This window comes from Cricetulus griseus, chromosome 8 (assembly GCF_003668045.3).
Source record: "Cricetulus griseus strain 17A/GY chromosome 8, alternate assembly CriGri-PICRH-1.0, whole genome shotgun sequence".
Lineage (NCBI taxonomy): Eukaryota > Metazoa > Chordata > Mammalia > Rodentia > Cricetidae > Cricetulus > Cricetulus griseus.
Genome location: NC_048601.1, coordinates 35,657,942 through 35,678,109, shown reverse-complemented (window position 1 = coordinate 35,678,109; position 20,168 = coordinate 35,657,942). Strand labels below are relative to the sequence as shown.

The 20,168-nt window shown below is 39.7% G+C and overlaps 1 protein-coding gene across 1 annotated transcript in view; it reads left to right on the top strand.

The window, feature by feature from the left end:
* Arl8b (ADP ribosylation factor like GTPase 8B) overlaps window positions 1–17,538 on the top strand; it is a 35,952-nt gene extending 18,414 nt beyond the window's left edge. Inside the window, exons 2-7 of the mRNA XM_027429031.2 lie at window positions 8,161–8,241; window positions 9,506–9,579; window positions 10,004–10,097; window positions 12,534–12,601; window positions 12,860–12,930; window positions 15,310–17,538. Coding sequence (XP_027284832.1) covers window positions 8,161–8,241; window positions 9,506–9,579; window positions 10,004–10,097; window positions 12,534–12,601; window positions 12,860–12,930; window positions 15,310–15,359 — 438 coding nt within the window. The 3' untranslated portion in view covers window positions 15,360–17,538. The remainder of the gene's footprint in view (window positions 1–8,160; window positions 8,242–9,505; window positions 9,580–10,003; window positions 10,098–12,533; window positions 12,602–12,859; window positions 12,931–15,309) is intronic.
* Window positions 17,539–20,168: the final 2,630 nt, after the last annotated feature.

The following is a 20,168-nucleotide window of genomic DNA, read 5'->3' as shown; positions in this document are numbered from 1 at the left end:
GGCAAACATTCTGGGGCATTATGTGCTCTACCCCTGCACCATGGACCCCGTCCTCACACCAGGCACAGCACGGCTTTTTTTTTTTTTTTTTTTGAGATTTTATTATGTGTACAACATTCTTCTTCCATGTATATCTGCACACCAGAAGAGGGCACAACCATTACAGATGGTTGTGAGCCACCATGTGGTTGCTGGGAATTGAACTCAGGACCTCTGGAAGAGCAGTCAGTGCTCTTAACCTTTGAGCCATCTCACCAGCCCCCAGGCACGGCTTTTTAAGGAGCCTTTTCTGCTTATACCTGCTGTCAGTTTCTGGCATCTGGGCTGTCTTTGAGTCTACCTTGGAGATTGGAAGGGAACAAATGACACAGCTAGGGAACAGTGCCAGAGGGTTTGTGCTTTGAGTTCTGGTTTCCTTCTCTAGATTGCCACCTGGGACTCACTTTTGAGAGACCTCAGCAGCTCCTATGTACCCAGTCTAGGGTACTGGTTCTTAGCATGTGGGTTGCTACACCTTGGGTTGCGGGATGGAAGGACCATTTCACAGGGGTTGCCTAAGACCATGGAGCACACAGATTGGTAAGATTGATAAAATTGTTAGGATTGGTAACAGTAGCAAACTTAGCAATGAAGTAGCAATGAAAATAATTTTATGGTCCTTCTCATTTGACTTCTTGAAATACAAAGTTCTTTTCAGAAGGAAGGTAAGTTCAAAGATTCACCTTTTTGTTATTTGTTGTTTTAGTTTTTTGAGACAGAGCATACATACTGAGTTCCAGTCTATGCTCAGGTATATAGTAACATCCTGTCTCAAGAAAACAAACAAACAAATCTATTTTAATTGATGCCTGTCAATAAATAGTTGTTTGTTAATGATTACACTTGATCTTTAATGCTCTTGGGTGATGCATCCATGCTGTGCTTACTATAGATCTCTAATACAGATTTCATTAGGGTGTGTGTTTGCATTTTTATAGCTAATCAGTGTTCCTGAATATTTGAAGGTGCTGCACATGGGGACGCTTCTGGTTTGGTTGAATGCCAACATGAATTTACACATAGGCAAGCTGGAAATTCTAGGCTTTTTTTGGGTATGGATGTAGTGAGACCATATTACAGTATGGTTAATGAAAGGTGTAGTGCACACAGGAAGAAATCCTGAGAGATCTTTGGAAATGAATGTTCCTCATAATGGTTCTTATATACCATTATGTTTCATAAAAAATTGTTGTAGAGAGAATTTTGGTCTTTATGTATTCATTTTGCATAGCTTAATGCTAAATGTAGTGAGGTTTTCACTTGGTTTTAGTGTTTCTAGCCAAAAGATCTATCTTGGAATCCCTGGCCAACAAAACCTTGCAACTAATCCCCCTAAATGATAACCAACATCCATAATCCGTTGAATGACCAAAAAACCACCCACCCCACCTCTTGGGAATGTGGGCATTGTGTTCTCTAGACTGCTTCCTGTTCTCTGGCGGCTAATGATGTCTTTAGGGGATCCTGAGACCATTGAGATAATTGTCAAGTCCCAGCAAAACTAGCTTTAACACTTGTTGTCCAGTCTTTGTGTAATGGGAAAGTTGCAGGGCTTATTTGCAGTCCTGACTGGAATAGGCTGTGAGGCTGGGTTATCTCAGCTAGCAGCTTTGAAGTTGTTCTGGATACAGAATTTTTAGGAAACTGCTCTGAGGCTTTCTGAGAGGCTGGATCATGTGGCCTACTTGTCTTCACTGGTGTCTAGTCCCTTTTTCTTTTCTGAAAACAAACTTTTAAAGGTAACATAGGTATCTGCATAACAAAGTATGAAATGTGTGGTGTGTACAAGTCAGCTAGAGATGATTGTGTTGTGTTATGTTTGAGCAGATAAAGGCATCTTTTAACTTTTTAAGTTTGTTTGAAATGTGTAACTAAACCTTTGTTCCTGCTATATGAAAGAATGGCATGTAATAATAAGTCATGAGGACTCTGTAGCCAACAAGATTTATCATGTCTCATCCAGGCTCAGAGCTGTTCCCATAGTAGAAGGATCAGCATTTATGACACATCCTGTAGTTTTTCTTATTTCTTTTTTCATGTGTTGCATTGTTAGGATTTTTACCAAGTTTTATTTGATTTTCTTTACTTCCGAGAAGCACATTTTGGAGTTTGGCTTATCTGGAGTGATGGTCCGCCATTTAGAGAAAGAATGCCTTAGCTGACTATATCTGTAGAGAAATGGGAAGTTTCAGCTTATAGTTTTGCACACTGCTTCATTCACTTTGCTTATAGTACTGAAGAGAGTTCTTCCTCAGAGGCTGTGGGAATATTGAGGGACTTTGTGTTCTGATCATAAGATTTAATTGCCAAGATGGATCTTATAACTTGTACTTTTAAACTAATGTCCTGTAGGGAGGAAGTATGTCTACAGTTGGAAGTGCATTTGAACTGGTTCATGAAGATGAGGACAGATGATTGTTTTGGGGTTGTTTTTTTTAAAAGGATAATTGGCCCAACTGTTCTGAAAGAAGGAGACAATGGTTTGCATGCTCTTGCTACTCGAATGGATGACTATGGTTGAGAGCTATTTTGCCCCTTACCGGCTGGGCGTTGGTGGTGCACGCCTTTAATCCCAGCACTTGGGAGGCAGAGGCAGGTGGATCTCTGTGAGTTTGAGGCCAGCCTGGTCTCCAGAGCGAGTGCCAGGATAGGCTCCAAAGCTACACAGAGAAAACCTGTCTGGAAAAACCAAAAAAACAGGGGGGGCGCATATACCCTAATGGGTGTGCAGTGGCAGCTGCTCTAAAGAACATGATGTAGTAGTATATGCTCTTCCAAACAAAGAACAGTTTAGACTTGAAAGAATGCATGAATATAGTGAACTAGATTGTAACTCAATCCCTATCACTCCAAACCAGGCAATTTTAAAGTTAAGGGCCCCTGCCCCCCCCCCCCAATACCTATAAAACTTCAATTGGAAGACATTTGTAAGTTAATGTCTGTCTTGGTTAGGGTTTCTATTGCTGTGAAGAGATACTGTGAGCATGGCAACTATTACAAAGAAAACATTTAATTGTGGTGGCTCCCTTGCAGTTTCAGAGTTCCGCCCATCATCATCATGGCAGGGAGCGTGTTGGCATGTGCTGGCTACGTCTTGGCCTGCAGGTAACAAGAAGTCAACTGAGACACTGGGTGGTATCCCGAGCATAGGAGACCTTAAAACCTGCCCCCCACAGTAACACACTTCCTCCAACAAGGCCATACCCACTCCAACAAAGCCACACCTCCTAATAGTGACACTCCCTATGAGATTATGGGGCCAATTACATTCAAACTACCACAGTGTCCTTTAGAATATTGAAGGACTTTTAATATTAGCAAAATGCCAGTGTGTTGGAAGATGGGAGGTTAACACCCGACACTGTCTAGACTGGTACCACCCAAACCAGGTTTGTACCCTCATCTTGTGTGGGTGTGTTACTTTAGGCTCAGGTGAGCAGCAGGGTAGTTTGTTAATTCCATAAATGTCCAGTTCTAGAATGTGGGTTGTGAGTTCTGAGCTCAGTCCAGAGCACCTTGTCCTTGTGAGTTGAAGAGAACATGATTATTCAGAGGCTTGTGCGAGGGCTGTGCATCTGGTTTCTGTCACTGCTGGCTCCTGTTTTGTTGTATTGACAATTACCGTGTAATTGTGACTGTCTGTGTGGCCAGGGAGTGTGTGGGTAGTACATGGGGAGTGGGTCAGTGCTTTCTGTTTCCTTACTTTCTTGCTGGTGATCAAACCCAATCCTTTACAAAACTGGACAAATGCTCTTTACTAAGTGACATTTCTAGCCCTAAGTCCTGCCCACTTTGTTAACAATTTACTGAAGTGCCAGTTTACATACCACAAAATTCATCAATTTTAGATGTACAAACCAGCCAGCAATTTCAACGAATTGAGTTGCACAGCTGAGGCATACATCTCTCTAACATTTTCATCCCTCAAGATCTCTTCTGCCTACTTCATTCCTAATCCCTGCTCCAGATAACCAGTCGTCTACTTTCTTTCCCTTTTCTGGATGTTTTGTGAAGATGAAATCATAATATATATGATCTTTTGTGTTAGGCTTTGGTTTTCTTTTTAGAAAGGATTTCACTGTGTAACCCAGGTAGTCTTGAACTCATGACCTTCCTGACTTAGTTACCTGAGTCCTGGGATTACAGTGCTGTCAGTGCACTTCTAGTAAGTCTATGGTTAGTCATTAAGAAAGGAAAGAGGATATTGGGAGAAAACAGTGTGCTCCTCAATTGAATAAAAGGGGGTGGGTAAAAAAAAAGTAAAACAAAACAAAACAAAAAAACGAGCCCTCCACCTCAGCCACCTTTAACTCAGGCTATAGCTTTGCATTATAGAGAATAGATGACATTTTAACCCACAGTTTTCAGGTGCTCACTGGCTCTGTGAGCTTCAGCTTGGCTCTGGTAAGAACCTCCCAGCAACTGGCATTACAGTGGCGTGAACATTTTTAAGAGGAAATGATCACACTGCAAGGCAGGAAATCAGAGAGGACTCAGGGTCAGGCATATGATTGGCCACTGTCCTCTCTCAGACTGTAACCCTGATAACCAGCACACTCTCTAGACCCCACATTGTAAGGGATCCACTGCTGCTACTGTGGGACTAAACTTCCACCATGAATCTTGGACAGAGTTAAGCTGTGTCCAGACTTAGCATGTGGGAGTGCTGTTGTTGGCTTTGAGGATCCTCACACTTTTTCTTGTAGCAGCAGACCCCATGGTACACAGCTAAGTTTCAGTTTCTTTATATCCTTGTCGTCTTCGCTGAGACAGGCTCTCCCTGTAACTCAGTGTGGCCCTGGAATTTTGATCCTCCTGCCTCACTTTTCTGAGTCAAGATGGGATTACAGGTGTGTGCCATCAAGCCTAGCATTTTCTAAATTTTAAATTTTTATCTTCTTAGTAGCTGTCTTAGTGTGTGTGTGTGTGTGTGTGTGTGTGTGTGTGTGTGTGTGTGTGTGTGAGAGAGAGAGAGAGAGAGAGAGAGAGAGAGAGAGAGAGAACCTCTGTGATTTGAATTTGTACTTCCCTAATGAATAGTGATGGGAAATCTGTTTTGTGTGCTTGTATGTGCAAATCATGACGGCATGCCATTTTGATAGCACTAGGTTTTCTTGCTGTGCTTCTTGAGATAAGGGATCACTGTGTAGCTCTGGCTACTAACTATGTAGATCAGGCTAGCCTTGAACTCAAGAGAGCCAATACCTCTACCTCTCAAGTGCTAGGATTAAAGGCTTATGCCACCATGGCTCAGCTGTTACTGGATTTTTAAAAATATATAACTCATGTGGGCAGGGTGTAGGGTTTCTTGACTGTAATTCCAGGTTTTGGGAGGGCAGAGACAGGAGTATTGGCATAAGTTCAGAGTCAGCCTGGGCTACTTAAGTGAGACTGTTTCAAGCAAACAATTGTTGTGTGTGCAAGTTCTGAGAATAATATTGAATATAATTGAAAGTAGTGATTTCAGTTACTATTAACATTTTTCCTGACTGAATCAACCAAAACACTACTGAACAGGGAAAAAAAAATCTTTGAGTTCAGCATAGGAAATTAATGTGTAAAATTGAAGTTCTGTATATGCTGAGAACTTAAAACTATAGAATGTACACGTGGGTAACATAAGGTCACAATACACAATTAGCCTTGGGAGAAAAAAAAATTCATCTTATTTGTTTGACCTTGGAAATAGTCCTGTTTGTTTGACCATCACATTGTTGACCTCAGAAATCAGTCAGTACAACTGAGAAATGCTGGTAGTTGGTCAAATGTCTGGAATATAAACTTAGTATTAACTGTGCGTCAGTAAGATGTATTTCACAATAACATCAGAGGACATGTAGTGAAATGTGAGACTACTGAGTAATATGACACTGTACTGAAAGCTGGTAAAGATTAGAATAATAACTGAGTGGATAAATCAGGTGTTTGCACGTTATCCATGTTTTGATGACTTGCAGAAGTTGGCTCTTTGCCCCACCATATGGGCTCAGTGACTGAACTCAGCCACCAAGCTTGGTGGTAAGTACCTTGTACCCACTGAGACATGTTGCTGGCCCGGCGTGAGCATTTGAATATAAATATTGAAATACTATTATAAAACATCTATTTTTAGTCTTGACATAGATACTAAAGTTAAAAGCTAATAAGAGAACAAAGTTGATTCATAAATTAAGTTCTATGTTAAAGAATATTTTATAAGCCTTATTAGAGACAAACTGAAAGTGTTTATCAGTAATTTTCTTCCCTCAGAACTTTTTGGTTTTTTATTTGTTTCAGCATTAAATTTTAACATTTATTGCCACCAAAGCAATTTAACCACTGAAGTTAAAACTGCTTTGCTTTTGACTTGTCAGTTCTTTGTGAAAATGTGTAAAAGTGAGAATTTTAAAATTTTCATATGCAATATAAAAGGTCTTCCTCTGCATTTTTTTAAAGATTTATTTTAATTTTTTGTGTGTGGTTGTTTTGCCTGTATGTGTGTAGGTATGTATGTCCACCATGTGCATGATTTGCTCATACAGTCCAAAAGAGGGTGTCAGAAACCTTGGAACTGGAGTTATAGATGGTTGTGAGCTGCCATGTAGGTTCTGGGAATCAAACCTTGGTGCTCTGGAAGAGCAATTAGTGCTCTTAACTGCTGAGCTATTTCTCTAGCTCCCTCTCCCACTTTTTATTTGGAGACAGAGGTTCACTGTATATTGGACCTATCTGTCCTAGAACTTGCTCTGTAGACCAGGCTGACCTTGAACTCACAGAGATCCACCATCCTCTGCCTCCCTAGTGCTGGGATAAAAGGTGTGCATTAATTACTATGCCTAGCTGCCTAGCAAAAGTTCCCTTCTTAAATTTAGGAAAATCTGTAAGAAGCACCAGTACATATCCAAAATATCCTATTTTGTTTGATACACAGTCTTGGTATGTAGCCCAAGGTGGCCTTAAGCCTATGGCAGTTCTTCTGTGTCCACATTCCTAGTTCTGGGATTACAGGTGTGAGCCACTGTGCCTGCCTCAAAACACATAAAGTTTTTTATTCATGTATTATTATTGTATGCATGTGCATGTCCATGATATGTTTGGGGAGCATGCAGAGGACAACTTTCAGGAGTCATTCCCCTCCTTCTACCTTTGTGTGGATTCTGAGGATGGAGCTCAGGTTACCAGGACCATTTAGCAAGTGCATCCCCAACTCCAAAATTCCCTTGTAAAAACGACATGTTTCCAGTGAGGAAAATAACACTCAGGAACGTTTTCTTAGGTTATTCCTACCACTAAAAAATCACGTCTGTCTGTTTTTCAAGACAGGGTTTCTCTGTGTAACAGCTCTGGCTGTCCCTGGAACTCACTCTGTAGACCAGGCTGGCCTCATACTCAGAGATCGGCTTGCCTCTTCCTCCCAAGTGCTGGTATTAAAGGCGTGCACCACCACCACCCAGCTCCACCACTAAAAAGTTACTTTAAAATATATATATATATATATATATATAGATAGATAGATAGATAGATAGATAGATAGAGGAGAGAGAGAGAGAGAGAGAGAGAGAGAGAGAGAGAGAGAGAGAGAGAGAGAGAGAGCGCCAGCCTAGGTCAGTCTCATGCAGGCTCCCTGATTGTTGGTTCAGCTCTGAGCCCCTATGAGCCCTGGTTAGTTGATTATGTGAGTGAGTCTTCCTGTGGTATCCTTGACCCCATGGGTCCACCCTCTTTTCTCCTCCTCTGCAGGAATCCCAAACTCCCTAATGTTTGGCTGTGTGTCTCTGCATATATGTGACAGCTGTGCAGCTTGGCCTTCTTGCGGGACTATTGACAGTGAGGAGCAGGGGTTGTCTCCTATTATTTTGCTGACTTTTTGACCCCATCCTCATACTGGATCAGCTGCCCAGTGCTAACACATGGGGCATGCCCTGTTTTACTGCAACTTGATATGCCATGTTATTGATACTCTCACAAGAGATGTACCCTTTCCTGGATGGAGATGGAAGAGGAGGGGATTGGGAATGGTTAGGGGGAGGCTTTGGCCAGGATGAATAAAAAAAATAGGTACAAATGCAATTTTAAAACAAGATTGTATGATGTTATGACTATTATTGATTAATCTAACTTGAAATGTTTTATTTTGTTTAGTCAGGTCAATTCAGTGAAGATATGATACCCACGGTGGGTTTCAACATGAGGAAAGTAACTAAAGGTAACGTCACAATAAAGGTACGTCAGCTTCTCATACTCTATGCATTTATGTGTTTATGTATTCATATGTGTTATGTGGTTATATATGGATGCAGAAATAGCATGTATTGCCCTGTCCCTCTCTTTATACTTGATTTAAATTGTAATCAAAGAATTTTCTATTCCTCTGGTTTTACCTGCTATTTATAATTCTCAAGTAATGGTTGGATTATTCCAAAAGTCAGTTATTTATGTTTTCTGATAAGTTAAAGTGTTTTAGAGTTGAAATGTAGCTTAGTGTCCATAAAAGTCAACTAACCATGTGGATTAGTAGAAGTGACATTTGTTATCTTGAGAATTCAGACAATAACAGTCACATCTTCAGTCTGAGCAATGTTGTATATTGAAAGGTGGTAATTATTTATGGTAGTATCCTTTTAGTATATTTGTGGTAGCAAATACTGTAATCCAGTTTCTTTCCTTTCTTCATTATTAAGCCTAAAGTTGAAACTAGATTAGGAAAAGTGCAACTCATTTTTACCATAATTTCTTTTTAACTCCTGGACTATAGGAATAATAGGGAATTTTAATTTTTCTTGTTACCCTGGTTTTCATTCTGTAATTCCTGTGAGTTTGCCTCTAGCCTGAACGTGTGAACATTTTACCCAGTTCTTGTTGACAGATCTGCTTGCCAAGTTCTGTCTATGGCTTTTCTGATGACACTTCTCAATTTTTACCTGTGTCTCTATGCATTTTACCAGTGTTAGTGCTTAAGTTGGAAACTACTTTAAAGAAAGCCACAACTTAGTTTTGTAGCCACGTGCAGTATAGTGAAATTATTATGGAGAACTCCAAATGAAGTAATGTTGACTCTGTTACTTACAGAATAATGTAAGAAGACACACTTAAAGTTTAGGAGGTCCTGAACTTTTTTTTTTTTTTTTTTTTTTGTCTTGGCATCCAAGTCTGAATGTTGCATGTTTTTGTAGATGTTACATTTGTTATTATTTTAAAGTTGTATATATCCATGATTAGAAATGTATTGGGTAGTAATTAATTATCACACTCATATTTAACCAAGTCATTGCTCAAGCAAAATTTTAGATCCAGCATTCACATATTTAGAATTTCAAGTTGGGAAGGGGCCTCAAGATTTCACAGATTGAGTTTGGGTTTGAGACTTTAGGAGTACTCTGACTCTATAACATTTGACATGCCTGTGACTGTTCTCCAATTCTGGTAGTACCTTTGTCAACGACTCCTTGTAATGTTCTTATTAAGAATTGCCTTGTTTTGATTAAAGATCTGGGACATAGGAGGACAACCCCGGTTCCGGAGCATGTGGGAGCGGTATTGCAGAGGAGTAAATGCTATTGTGTAAGTTGGTGGTGGGCTTTTTTCCCCTTCTTTTAGTCTGTCAGTTTAGTCTTGAAAGAAAAAAATTGTTTTTTAATATTTCCAAAGGTAGATTAATAATTATCTGACAGTAATTGTATTCTTTGCCAATATCTCAGTATAATTCCATTAACATGGAATTTTTTTTAAAAAATCATAGAATAAGGGCTTTGTTTATTGATTTCTTTATTCATCTGAGTGCTGTGCTGTGTGTTTTCCTGAGTATAGCATCTACTAATTAGTCTGTGAATAATGTAGTTAAAAGCATTTATTCATGCTGACGTAGGACTTAATTTCTTTTGATTAGCAGTTTCAGTATTGTAAATATTAAGAAACCTTAAGATCTATAATCCTAGTTCATTGAGATTCATAGAGATGGCATGTTGATATCTCTTTGTTTTTTAAGTTACATGATAGATGCTGCAGATCGTGAAAAGATAGAAGCCTCTCGAAATGAGCTCCATAATCTTCTAGATAAACCACAGTTACAAGGAATTCCAGTAAGTTTGGAGAATCTGGCATTTTGTATTTGCAATTATATATTTAACATTGAACCAGTGTAAAGATTAAAGTCTCTTTATTCAAGAAAACACCAGGCTAAAACACAGGCCAGAGCTAGGTTATAGAACCCAGCAAGCGCGGCCAGAACAGAAGGGGCCCGGGTCTCCACGAGCCGGTCTTTAAGAAGCCTCCCTTACGTCACCTTGGCTTTCCTAAATCACGCCCTTATGGGCGAGTCCCGGGTCCACCTGGTACCTGTCCCAGGGCGGGCCTAGGGTGTCTCCCTACAAATCAGTCTTGGTTTTAGGATCCTTATGCCCCTCAAGAATGGAGATCTGATGATTCTCAAGATCTTTTTCATTTTCTTTTTTTTTTTTTTTTTTTTTTTTTTTTTTGAGATTAAGCTTCATGATATAGCCTGGGATGGCCTCAAACTTGTTATTCTGTTGCGTCAACCTCCAAAGTGTTGGGATTATAGGAATCTGCTACCATACCTGGCTTCTCAGGTTCTTTGTGGAAAATGGTATAGTATTCACATGCAAGTTACATATTCTTCCATGAGCTTTGAATTATATTATATTTAGATTACTAACAATACTTAATACAACAGAAGTGCTTTGTAATAGTTTTTGACTGTACTGCTTAGGGAATGATAGCAAAGGGAAGACTGTACATATATTCTCAGTGAGGTTACAGCCCCCCTCCCATGTTTTTACTTAGCTTTATTTTTGTTTTTTGAGATAGATTTCTCTGTATAGCCCAGGCTGGCCTGCATCTTACTGCATAGCTAGGCTGGCCTCAAACTGGATTATCTTTCCACCTCAGTTCCCAAGCACTAGAATTAAAGTTCTGAGTCTCCTGCCTGGCTTCCCATGTGTTTTTGATGTGCAGTTGGTTGGACATGGAGCCTGTGGGTCTAGAGAGCTACTAATTATATTTGAAATTAGCAAAATGTCTTCTTTTTTTAAAGTTAGGAGTACTTTGACTCCAACATTGTGAAATTGAGCAATTGAATAGAATTTTTATCTTTCTGATTTTCTCTGCTACTTCCTCACAAATAATGAATTATTTGAAATACTTTTGTTAAGAATTGTTTGTCTCAGCTGGGCGTTGGTGGAGCACGCCTTTAATCCCAACACTCGGGAGGCAGAGGCAGGTGGATCTCTGTGAGTTCGAGACCAGCCTGGTCTACAAGAGCTAGTTCCAGGACAGCCTCCAAAGCCACAGGGAAACCCTGTCTCGAAAAAAACAAAAAAAAAAAAAAAAAAAAAAAAAAAAAAAAAAAAAAAAAGAATTGTTTGTCTCACCTGGTTGTGGTTGCTTTTGGCTATGATCCCTGGGCTGGCAAGCCTGAGGTGGGAGTATTACTGTGAATTCTCGGCCAGCATGCAAAAGTCCTATATTCATTTAAAGATGTGTGTGGGAGAATAGCCCCAGTTCTGGGGTGTGTTCTTAAAAACTGAGTCACTTTTGTCCAGTGTTTGCTGGATCCTGGATATTGTACTGTCTATAGATACCTTCACTAGACAGTCACCAAACTGTGTAGTGAGAGCAGTGCTCAGTTCTGGGGCTATGGTGATGGACAGAAGTTACCAGAATACTTCATGCCAGGGGAGAGAGACTTTTGGGGGGAAAAGCATCTAACAGTGCAGCTTTGGTAATCAGTGTTAAGACAGGGGCAGAGTCCTCAAGAGTTGCAAAGATTTATGTAGTTCAAGGTAAAGGAATAAGGCTCTCTGAGCCAGTGAAGTATGAACGGAGCTCTGAAGGACATGTGGCAGTGTGGTACAGGATGTGATGGTTGGTAAGGAATAGTTCCAGGCACAGGCCCTTTGGTGGGAGGAAGCAGTCTCCAGAACACAGAGCCTTGGGAATGGCTGGATTGGGTGACATACTGAGCTGTAGCTGGGATATTAGGGGCCACACTTACAAGATTGTGTGGAAGGCCTTTGACATGTTTTAAAGAATAGGAAGTTCTCTCTGACTCAGCTACCTCTCTCTCCTCTCTCTCTCTCTCTCTCTCTCTCTCTCTCTCTCTCTCTCTCTCTCTCCTATATTTCTATATTTCTATCAGTTCTTTTGAGAATTTCATTGTTCATGTGTGTGTCCTAGGGATTGAACTCAGGTCATTAGCCTTTCTACACTGAGCCATCTCTCAGCTCCTAGAGTATCTTAGAATATTTTAAATTCAAGTTGGCCACAGACTGAATTGCGGCTGCCTTTATTGTAGGAGCTATGCAATACTAGGATAAATTCATAAATAAAATTGGCTACCAGTCACTCAAGTATATTTTGATTTATTTATATTTCTCAAGTACACTTTATAATTAAGGTGTATGTTAACATGAAGGTAATTTTGGAATATTTATATACTACTTATGCTTCTGTGATCTTTTTTGTACATAAGATTTACCCATATTATCTTCTTTTTAAAGGTACTAGTACTTGGAAACAAGAGAGATCTTCCAAATGCCTTGGATGAGAAACAGCTAATTGAAAAAATGTAGGTCCTAAGAAGAGTAATGTTGAGAAGCTTGTTGGTAAATTATAGACTGTCCTACATTTTGTAGGCATGGTTACATTATTTATTAATGATTCTACCTTGTTCTTAGATGGATAAATTGGGGCAACCAGAGATGTAAATCTCTAAAATTTTATTAGTGGGAAAATATTCTTTTGCATAGTAATGAAAATAAGTGAAACCCAGTAAAGAGTAAGTATGACAGCTGCTGTCATTTTTTATCACTTCTGTTTCTTACAGGAACCTGTCTGCTATTCAGGATAGAGAAATTTGCTGCTATTCAATTTCTTGCAAAGAAAAGGATAATATAGGTAAGAAATGCTGTTTTTGGAAGAAACGAGTACTATTGGGAAGGATGCCATGTTTTTTCCTGTACTGTAGTGAGTGGGTTTTGTTTTCTTTTGTTTGGAAACTTTGGGAGGAGAAATAATCTTTTATTACTGTCAAGAACTAGCCAGATAATTTTCTAAAGGAACAACAACAAAAAAGGTCAGCTGGATATAATGGTGGATACCTGTCGTCCTGGCTTTTGGGAAGCTGAGGCAGGAGGATTGCTATGAGTTTGAGGTCTGCCTGGACTACATGGTGAGTGCTAGGGCAATTATGGCTTGGTAGCAGGACCGTGTCTTAAAAAGAGGGGTGGGGCTGGGGAGATGAAAGTCAGTCTTGGGTTCATTTATTCGAGGGTACAAGGGATTCAGCAGTGGTGGTGAGAATTGATTAGTGTTTGAGGCTGATCATGGCTTGATAGGTTGCACTAATTTGTAATTTCAGTGCTTCATGTGTAGTGTTACTGAGGCTAAGGAAACCACTATCTTTTTGCTAGATTCAAATTGAGCATTAATAAATTGATTCAAAATTGTTTTTTGAGTGTACATGGTTTCATTGTAGCAGGGGAAGTGTCTTGATCTGAGGAAGGTGTCCTGGAACCACATGAGGAGTATTTATTTCTTATGACCCTGTGACTCTAGAATCTTCTCTTCGTTCTGCATTTTTGTCTAGTTTTGAGGACTTACTTTTCTTTGGGATCTTAGCTTCTGTCCAGTGGCTGTAGAGGATAGGCTTATTCTTGTAAGTTTCTTAAGTATGAAAATGTGGTCATTTCCCTGTCTGATTTCACACTGGTGTAATAAAAGACGTAGAAGACTTGTTTCATGAGTTATTAGATCATTGCTTTCCCAACTGTGAATAGTTACTTTTGTTCAGCTTCTGGCCCTACTCTGTACTTGATAGGTGTGGTCTCTAATTTCTCTAATGTGTTTTAGTTGGGAAAATGGAAGACTGAAATTACATGTATCTTTCAAGCTTGGAGGATAGAGTGCTACATCTAGTGGATTCTCACATAGCTTCCAGGTATAACATTTTAAAGAACTCAGGACAGTAATTCAGTGCTCTGACTTAGCTGCCTTCTCAGTTTGCACTTGCCCTGCCTCTCCTGAGTTGCTGTAGCTTTGACTGTCTGTATCTTGATTCCTTGTTAGTTGCTTTCCCTCTTCAGATCTTTAGAACTGAAATGCCTGATGTCAGATCCTCTAGAACTGGAGATGTGAGCCACTTGGGAAGCAAGCCAGCTGTGCCTGGGCATGGTGGCACATGCCTTTAGTCATGGTGTCTAGGAGGCAGAGGCAGGTAAGCCTCTGTGAATTTGAGGCTAGCCAGGCCAGAAGATTCTTTCTTTCCTGCTTCCTGTAGTCACACATACAGTCTTGCCAGTTGTGCATCTTCTCTATATGCTGTGTTTGGATTGCTTCAGATTTTCATTCCTTCTTTTCCTGTCCAGTTGAGCAGAGTCAGTCTGCATATTGTAGCCCTCCAAGTTGTAATGTTGTACTTGCTGGCTTTCTAAAATAAGCTAATACAGCTTCCTATTTCAAATTCTCCAATAATTTCCTGTTGACTTTAGAATAAAGTCCTAACTTGTTAGCACCACTTTATTTATTGAGCACAACTCAAACACTTGTGCGCCCTAGGAAACATTGTTTTTAAATTGAGTTTTAGTGCAAAAGAAATGGGTTTCATTATGACAGTTGCATGAACAAAAGTCACACTTTGCTCATATTCTTTCCTCTTTTTTGTTTCCTCCATGTTCCTGCTGGGCTCACTCTTCCCCAGATAGTTCCCCTATCTCTGCTTTTATGTTTTTGTTTGTGTTTCATTTTGTTTTTGGTGCATGGACATTTGTGTGAGATATTTGCAGATGCTGTAATTTTGTTCTTTATGGCTGAATAAAACCCCCTCAAGATATTTTGGTTGTAATGGGGAAGCTGGCACATAGTTGTTAAGGCCATGGATGCCCTAAACCATCCACGTCTTAGCAGCACCCCATGTTATGCAGTGGGGAATGCCTTCTGAGACTGTGGTTTTCATTTGTCTGCCAGGATCTGCATGACATCAAAGCTGAAATGATTAATTCTATCTTTTTAAGTATAGTTACAAGTTTCTTGAGGTCAAGAGTCCTTTCATATCTTTGCCTTCCTGGCAGTTTGTGTTTAGTTCCTGATCTGACAGGCAGTAAGTATAAGGTACCAAGTTCATGTACAGTATCTGATAGTTTCTCACATTGTCTTCTTGAAGCACTGGTGATGGAGTTCAGATGCAGAAGAGACCTAGCACCTTGGACAGTTTAAGTATTGTCTGTGTGTTCAGTTTTATAATGCTGATTTCTTAACTCTCACTTTCCCTGCCTTTAGATATCACACTTCAGTGGCTTATTCAACACTCAAAATCTCGAAGAAGCTGAGACATCTTCTGACGTCTTCCAGTCCTTCTTGGCTATAATCCTAGAACTACTGTCCGTTCCTCTGAAGTACTTCCCAGAACATGGTCCTTCCTAAACCCAAGAAATTGCCTTTCTCAGAGTTTATTTCTCATGTGCACTGCTGAAGATGTATATTCCTATCCTTCATAACAAAATCAGCTGGAGTTGTCATGATAAAGTCAGCACACACTAAAAGGCTTCACACACTTGTCTAGTGTGGTAGAGGCCTCTTTCCTTTTCTTTTTTAAAAAACACCCACATTTTTGACCATCTTAAATTAAGAAAATTACATATTACCATTCTGGTCTTTCTGGGCCAGATTTTTGTATTGGTTTTCAGTAAATGTCTACCTATTTCATTATAGAGTCCAGTAGCTTATACTGGTACTGACTTGATGCAGCATGGAATTCCTAGTGCCACACACAGTATTTAGAAAAACTTCAAGCCTGACTCATGTGGGATATGAACATATAATGTTTATCCCGTCTCACATATGCATGTGAAATGTAGACTTACACCGTAGGAATAATTGGTCTGCCAAGAGTTAGCAGAGGCACCAGGTCAGCACAGTGGGTTCCTTACACTGGAGACTTCCTACCTGGTAAATTTTAAACATTCTGCTTTCTGAGACTCCTTTGTCACCAGATAGCATTTGGGAAGATGGGAAGAGTTACAGCATGCTCTTTTGTATCTGTCCAGATCATTAGTTGTTTTCTCCCTTTTAACACAGTTTTTTAAAGGGATGGGAATTGAAGATTTTTTTCAAAAGTTTTCATGAATTTAGAGCATTCTAGCTAGTGTAATAAAACCCATTAAGAATGTCTGACTTTGTGTGAACACACATCTGTTCTTTGTCTCCAGTCACCCACCTGTGCTGCTGCATGACACCCTGACTATAACTCCTGACTTTTTATATCTAGTCATGAAGTTGACTTTCAGCACAAAGGATACTTATAAACAAATTCTTAGTTTTTTTTCTTACCATTGTAAGGTTTGGCACTCTTTTCACTGGTGCCACTAGACTTCTTGATTGTGACAACTCTAGACCTGCCTGCTTAATCTAATCATGCGCAACGTCTACAGGTTGTTTGATGATCGGCCATGGAGAGAACCGAGGAACCAATGCTGTTTATTGTTTGCTTCTATGATACAGAGCTGTACAAAAACTTACAATGATCATATTTTATAGCTTAGTGATCTCCACGTACATAAAGGGACATATTAATACTGGTTCAGTTGTAAAATGTTACTCATGCCGATGTAGTGATAAAACCCTGTGCTTACATCTGCTCATGTGTTGCCTCACACTGTGTGTGATTTGTCTCTTCTGTTAAGCAGCTTTTACGTCGACAGTACATATTCAGATGTGTTGAGCACTCCAAGTGTAGTCAGCAGTAAATTCTTTTAATAAATACCCTTTTCATTTATAGACTGCCATGGCCTTAAAAATATTCTGTACAAAAATACTGCACTGTGTTGCACAGACACTACTTGTTTTCTCCATTCACATTGTTAATGAGAACCTGAGCTTTAAAATTCTCTTTTCTTTACGGAAGCATGTTGCACTCTTCCCAGAGGATGGGATGGGTGGTTTGAATGAAGGGTTATTTAAACTTGCTCATGTAGCCCAACACGAGTAATGGTCACTGTGAACCATTTCAAAGAATGTGGCAACTTGCTTGTGCCTAAAAGGAGGGACTGGAACCAGAATGTGTAACTAAGTGGGGACTGCATAGGTTTTTGTTAATTGACCTATAGCTAAACCTTAATGTGTTTGTGTGTCTTTTCATTGCTTTCCAGCATTTCAGGACATCTAAAAGCTACTACCAACATTTTCCTGTGCATAACCTCTGCATGTGAAAACTTAACAGTTACTGAACTTTGTAAATACGTAAATTTTTTATTTAGGTGTGGATGCATTTTTTGTCTGTTTACTGCTCTTCTCAGCTTTATTCAATAAACTTGCATTTTGAGGGTTGCATTGACAATTGTACCGTAAAATGGGCATGGTGATGAAAGGCGTAGATCTTTGGAATGGAGTGGAAAGATGATTACCTGGGCTCCACAGACCATGTGCTGGGAAGAAGCCGTCATCTCAGCTACAAAGCATTGGGTTAGTGGGATGAACCAGAAATAAACTTTTACAGTATCTACAAACTGATGCTATGGTCCCCTCCTTTCTCTCTTGCTGGGAGAGGAGTCTTTTACTGCTAAACTGCAGTGGCACTTGGTGTGTGGGCACTGAGGATTGAGTCTCACCAATGCTAGGTAGGCACTCTGATGCCACCGAGCCAATACCCTTTCTCCTTTATCTCCAAGTTTAGGACTTTTAGGTGGTAGGAGCTAGTAAAGAATTTTATTGTCTAGTTTATTTAAAAAATTTACACCGCCAGGAAGTGAACCTGGGCTCTTGCATATTCTAGGAAAGCTCTCCACCACTAAGCTACATCCCAGCTTTTAAAAGTTAAAATCAAAGCCCTATTAAACTGAAATCCCAAGACATGTCTACTTCAGAGTGCAAATATTTTCATGCTTAGACATTCTGGGATGGCTTAATGGGCGAAGCCTACTAAAGTAGAGCTGAGATCCCCAGCAGTAGAGGTTAGGCCTGTGTGCTAGCTTATCTAATCCCAAGACTGGAGAGCAGGGGAGCATCAATATGCCTCACTGGACTAGCTGAGTCAGTGAGATCTGGGACTGTCTGAGAGGCACTGCCTCAACATATACAGTAGAAAATGATTGAGGAAGATACCCTTTGGGCTCCAAGTGTGCACACTTCTACACTCCTGAACATGGGAATATACTTAGGCAAGCAAGCCATACATACACATGAAGAAATAAAAATGTTGATTTTTCTACAAAGCCCCATTTTTAGAGTAAGGTATTTGGTCCATTTTGCTAAAATGTTACCATCTGAACTGTAAAATATATTGGATTTTTTTTTTTTTTAATGAGAGCCATTGTAGAAATGGTTTTAGTTAAGTTAGGCTGACTTTCTCTGTACATACTGTCATTCTGTATTATTGATTTGGCATGTCTGTCACAAGATTTTATTATTTTGTGAAATTGGTAGTGACAATGTTAAGTCTGGATAGGTCTGGGGAAGATATTCAAAGTATGTATTTAGTTTAGTTCAAAAATGGAGAGTTTATCAGTGATTTTGTTTATTTTCAGACAAGGTTTTGCTTTGTAGCCCAGACTGGACTCAAACTCATGATCTTCCTTCCTCACCTCTTGAGTGTTGGAATGATGCATATGTGGCTAAAATAACAGAGACTTCTATAAAATTAGTCTTTTTCACTATGATACATAAATTGGGTGTTTTGGACCATGACTGCTTTAGTGTACTTTATTTTTGGCCGAGAAAGTGATTTCCTTTTTTGCATCTACAGTTGAAGCAGGTTGATTTGGTAATTACAGCCTATCAAAAGTCTGGAGGGTGGAAGCTTAAATGAGGTATAGAAGGTACCAATCTGTAACATCCTGTTGGCCAAGTTCTTTACTTTGAAAATGTGCCATTGTGAGGAAACCATCATGTTTGTTTGTTGTTGTCGAAAACCGAATGTCTTTCCTCTAACAGTGCACACTTGAGTCAGGAGACTTGGAAATAAAAAAGTCATGCAAATAGCCTTATAGACTTCCTCCAAGTTTGCTGTTCTACAAGTTGGCAGCCCACAGCAGGTGTTTCCTGTTAGTAAATAACCTCTGCAGGTTTCTGTTTAAAATTGAACTATTAATAAAAGTGGTGTCCTTGTCATTGATGCTTCTTCGGTGTTCTTAGGGAAACAAGTCACTGACATTCTGGACAGGATGCAATGAATAGACTCTTTAAGCAATATTAGAAATCACCCATTAAGCCATTTCATTAACAAGGTTTCACTTGCAGGATAATTCCATTTTAAAACAGAATTACCACACTTAGGTAATGTAGATCTCCCAGTAGGAATCAGCGGGAAGAAAGATACCCCAGGCTCATTTTGCTGGGCCTTACAGGACTTGTGTTGGTAAAAGGAAGGGATGTGGGTTAAGAGGTCTCAGTTTAACATGCTGATGTCACCTGCTTATGAAAAGAGTGTCAGATTGGCACTTTGGGCAATACTTTTTTTTTTTTTTCTTTCTTTCTTTTTTAATTAACTGGTATCCCTGGTTGAGTTTCTGAAGCCCAGCTTTCCAGTCTATTGAATGAGGAAGATTTCTAACCCAGCTTCTTAGAGCGATTCTGGCAGATTAGAGATCTGGACAGTAGCTGCAGCAGACATACACAATGCCCACTTGCCTAGTGACTGTGTTAAGTGTTTTAGAAAATACAGAAGTCTTTATCCCCTCCCCCCAACTTAGTTTTAATATAGTGAAGGGCTAGTCATTACAGTTTACAGAATGATGCAACAACTTAGATTTGAAGGAAGTGCTGTTAAGGTTTACATTTGGAAAGGCATTTATAGTTGCAGGTGTTTTTACTCTGTCAATTGAGGAAACATATGCCTGCTAAGAATTTTGGACTGAGCTGTTTAGAACTTATATATAACACTTCATAGCTGCTGTAGGCTCAGCAAGAATTTATTTCAGCTTTTGAGAAACCTGGAACACTTAGAAAATACTTCCTTTCAAACTAAGGGAGGGATAGGGAGCCAAGTAGACCTCTGTCTTTGTTGTTGACATGGGGTAGAGAATGCCAGTTGTTATTGTATGGCCCTCCCCTTCTGTCATTGACAACAGAGGTCTGCCCTCAGTTGTTACACAATATATCCCACACAATGGGTTATTTTGTTTCTGTGTTTTGTAACTTCATTT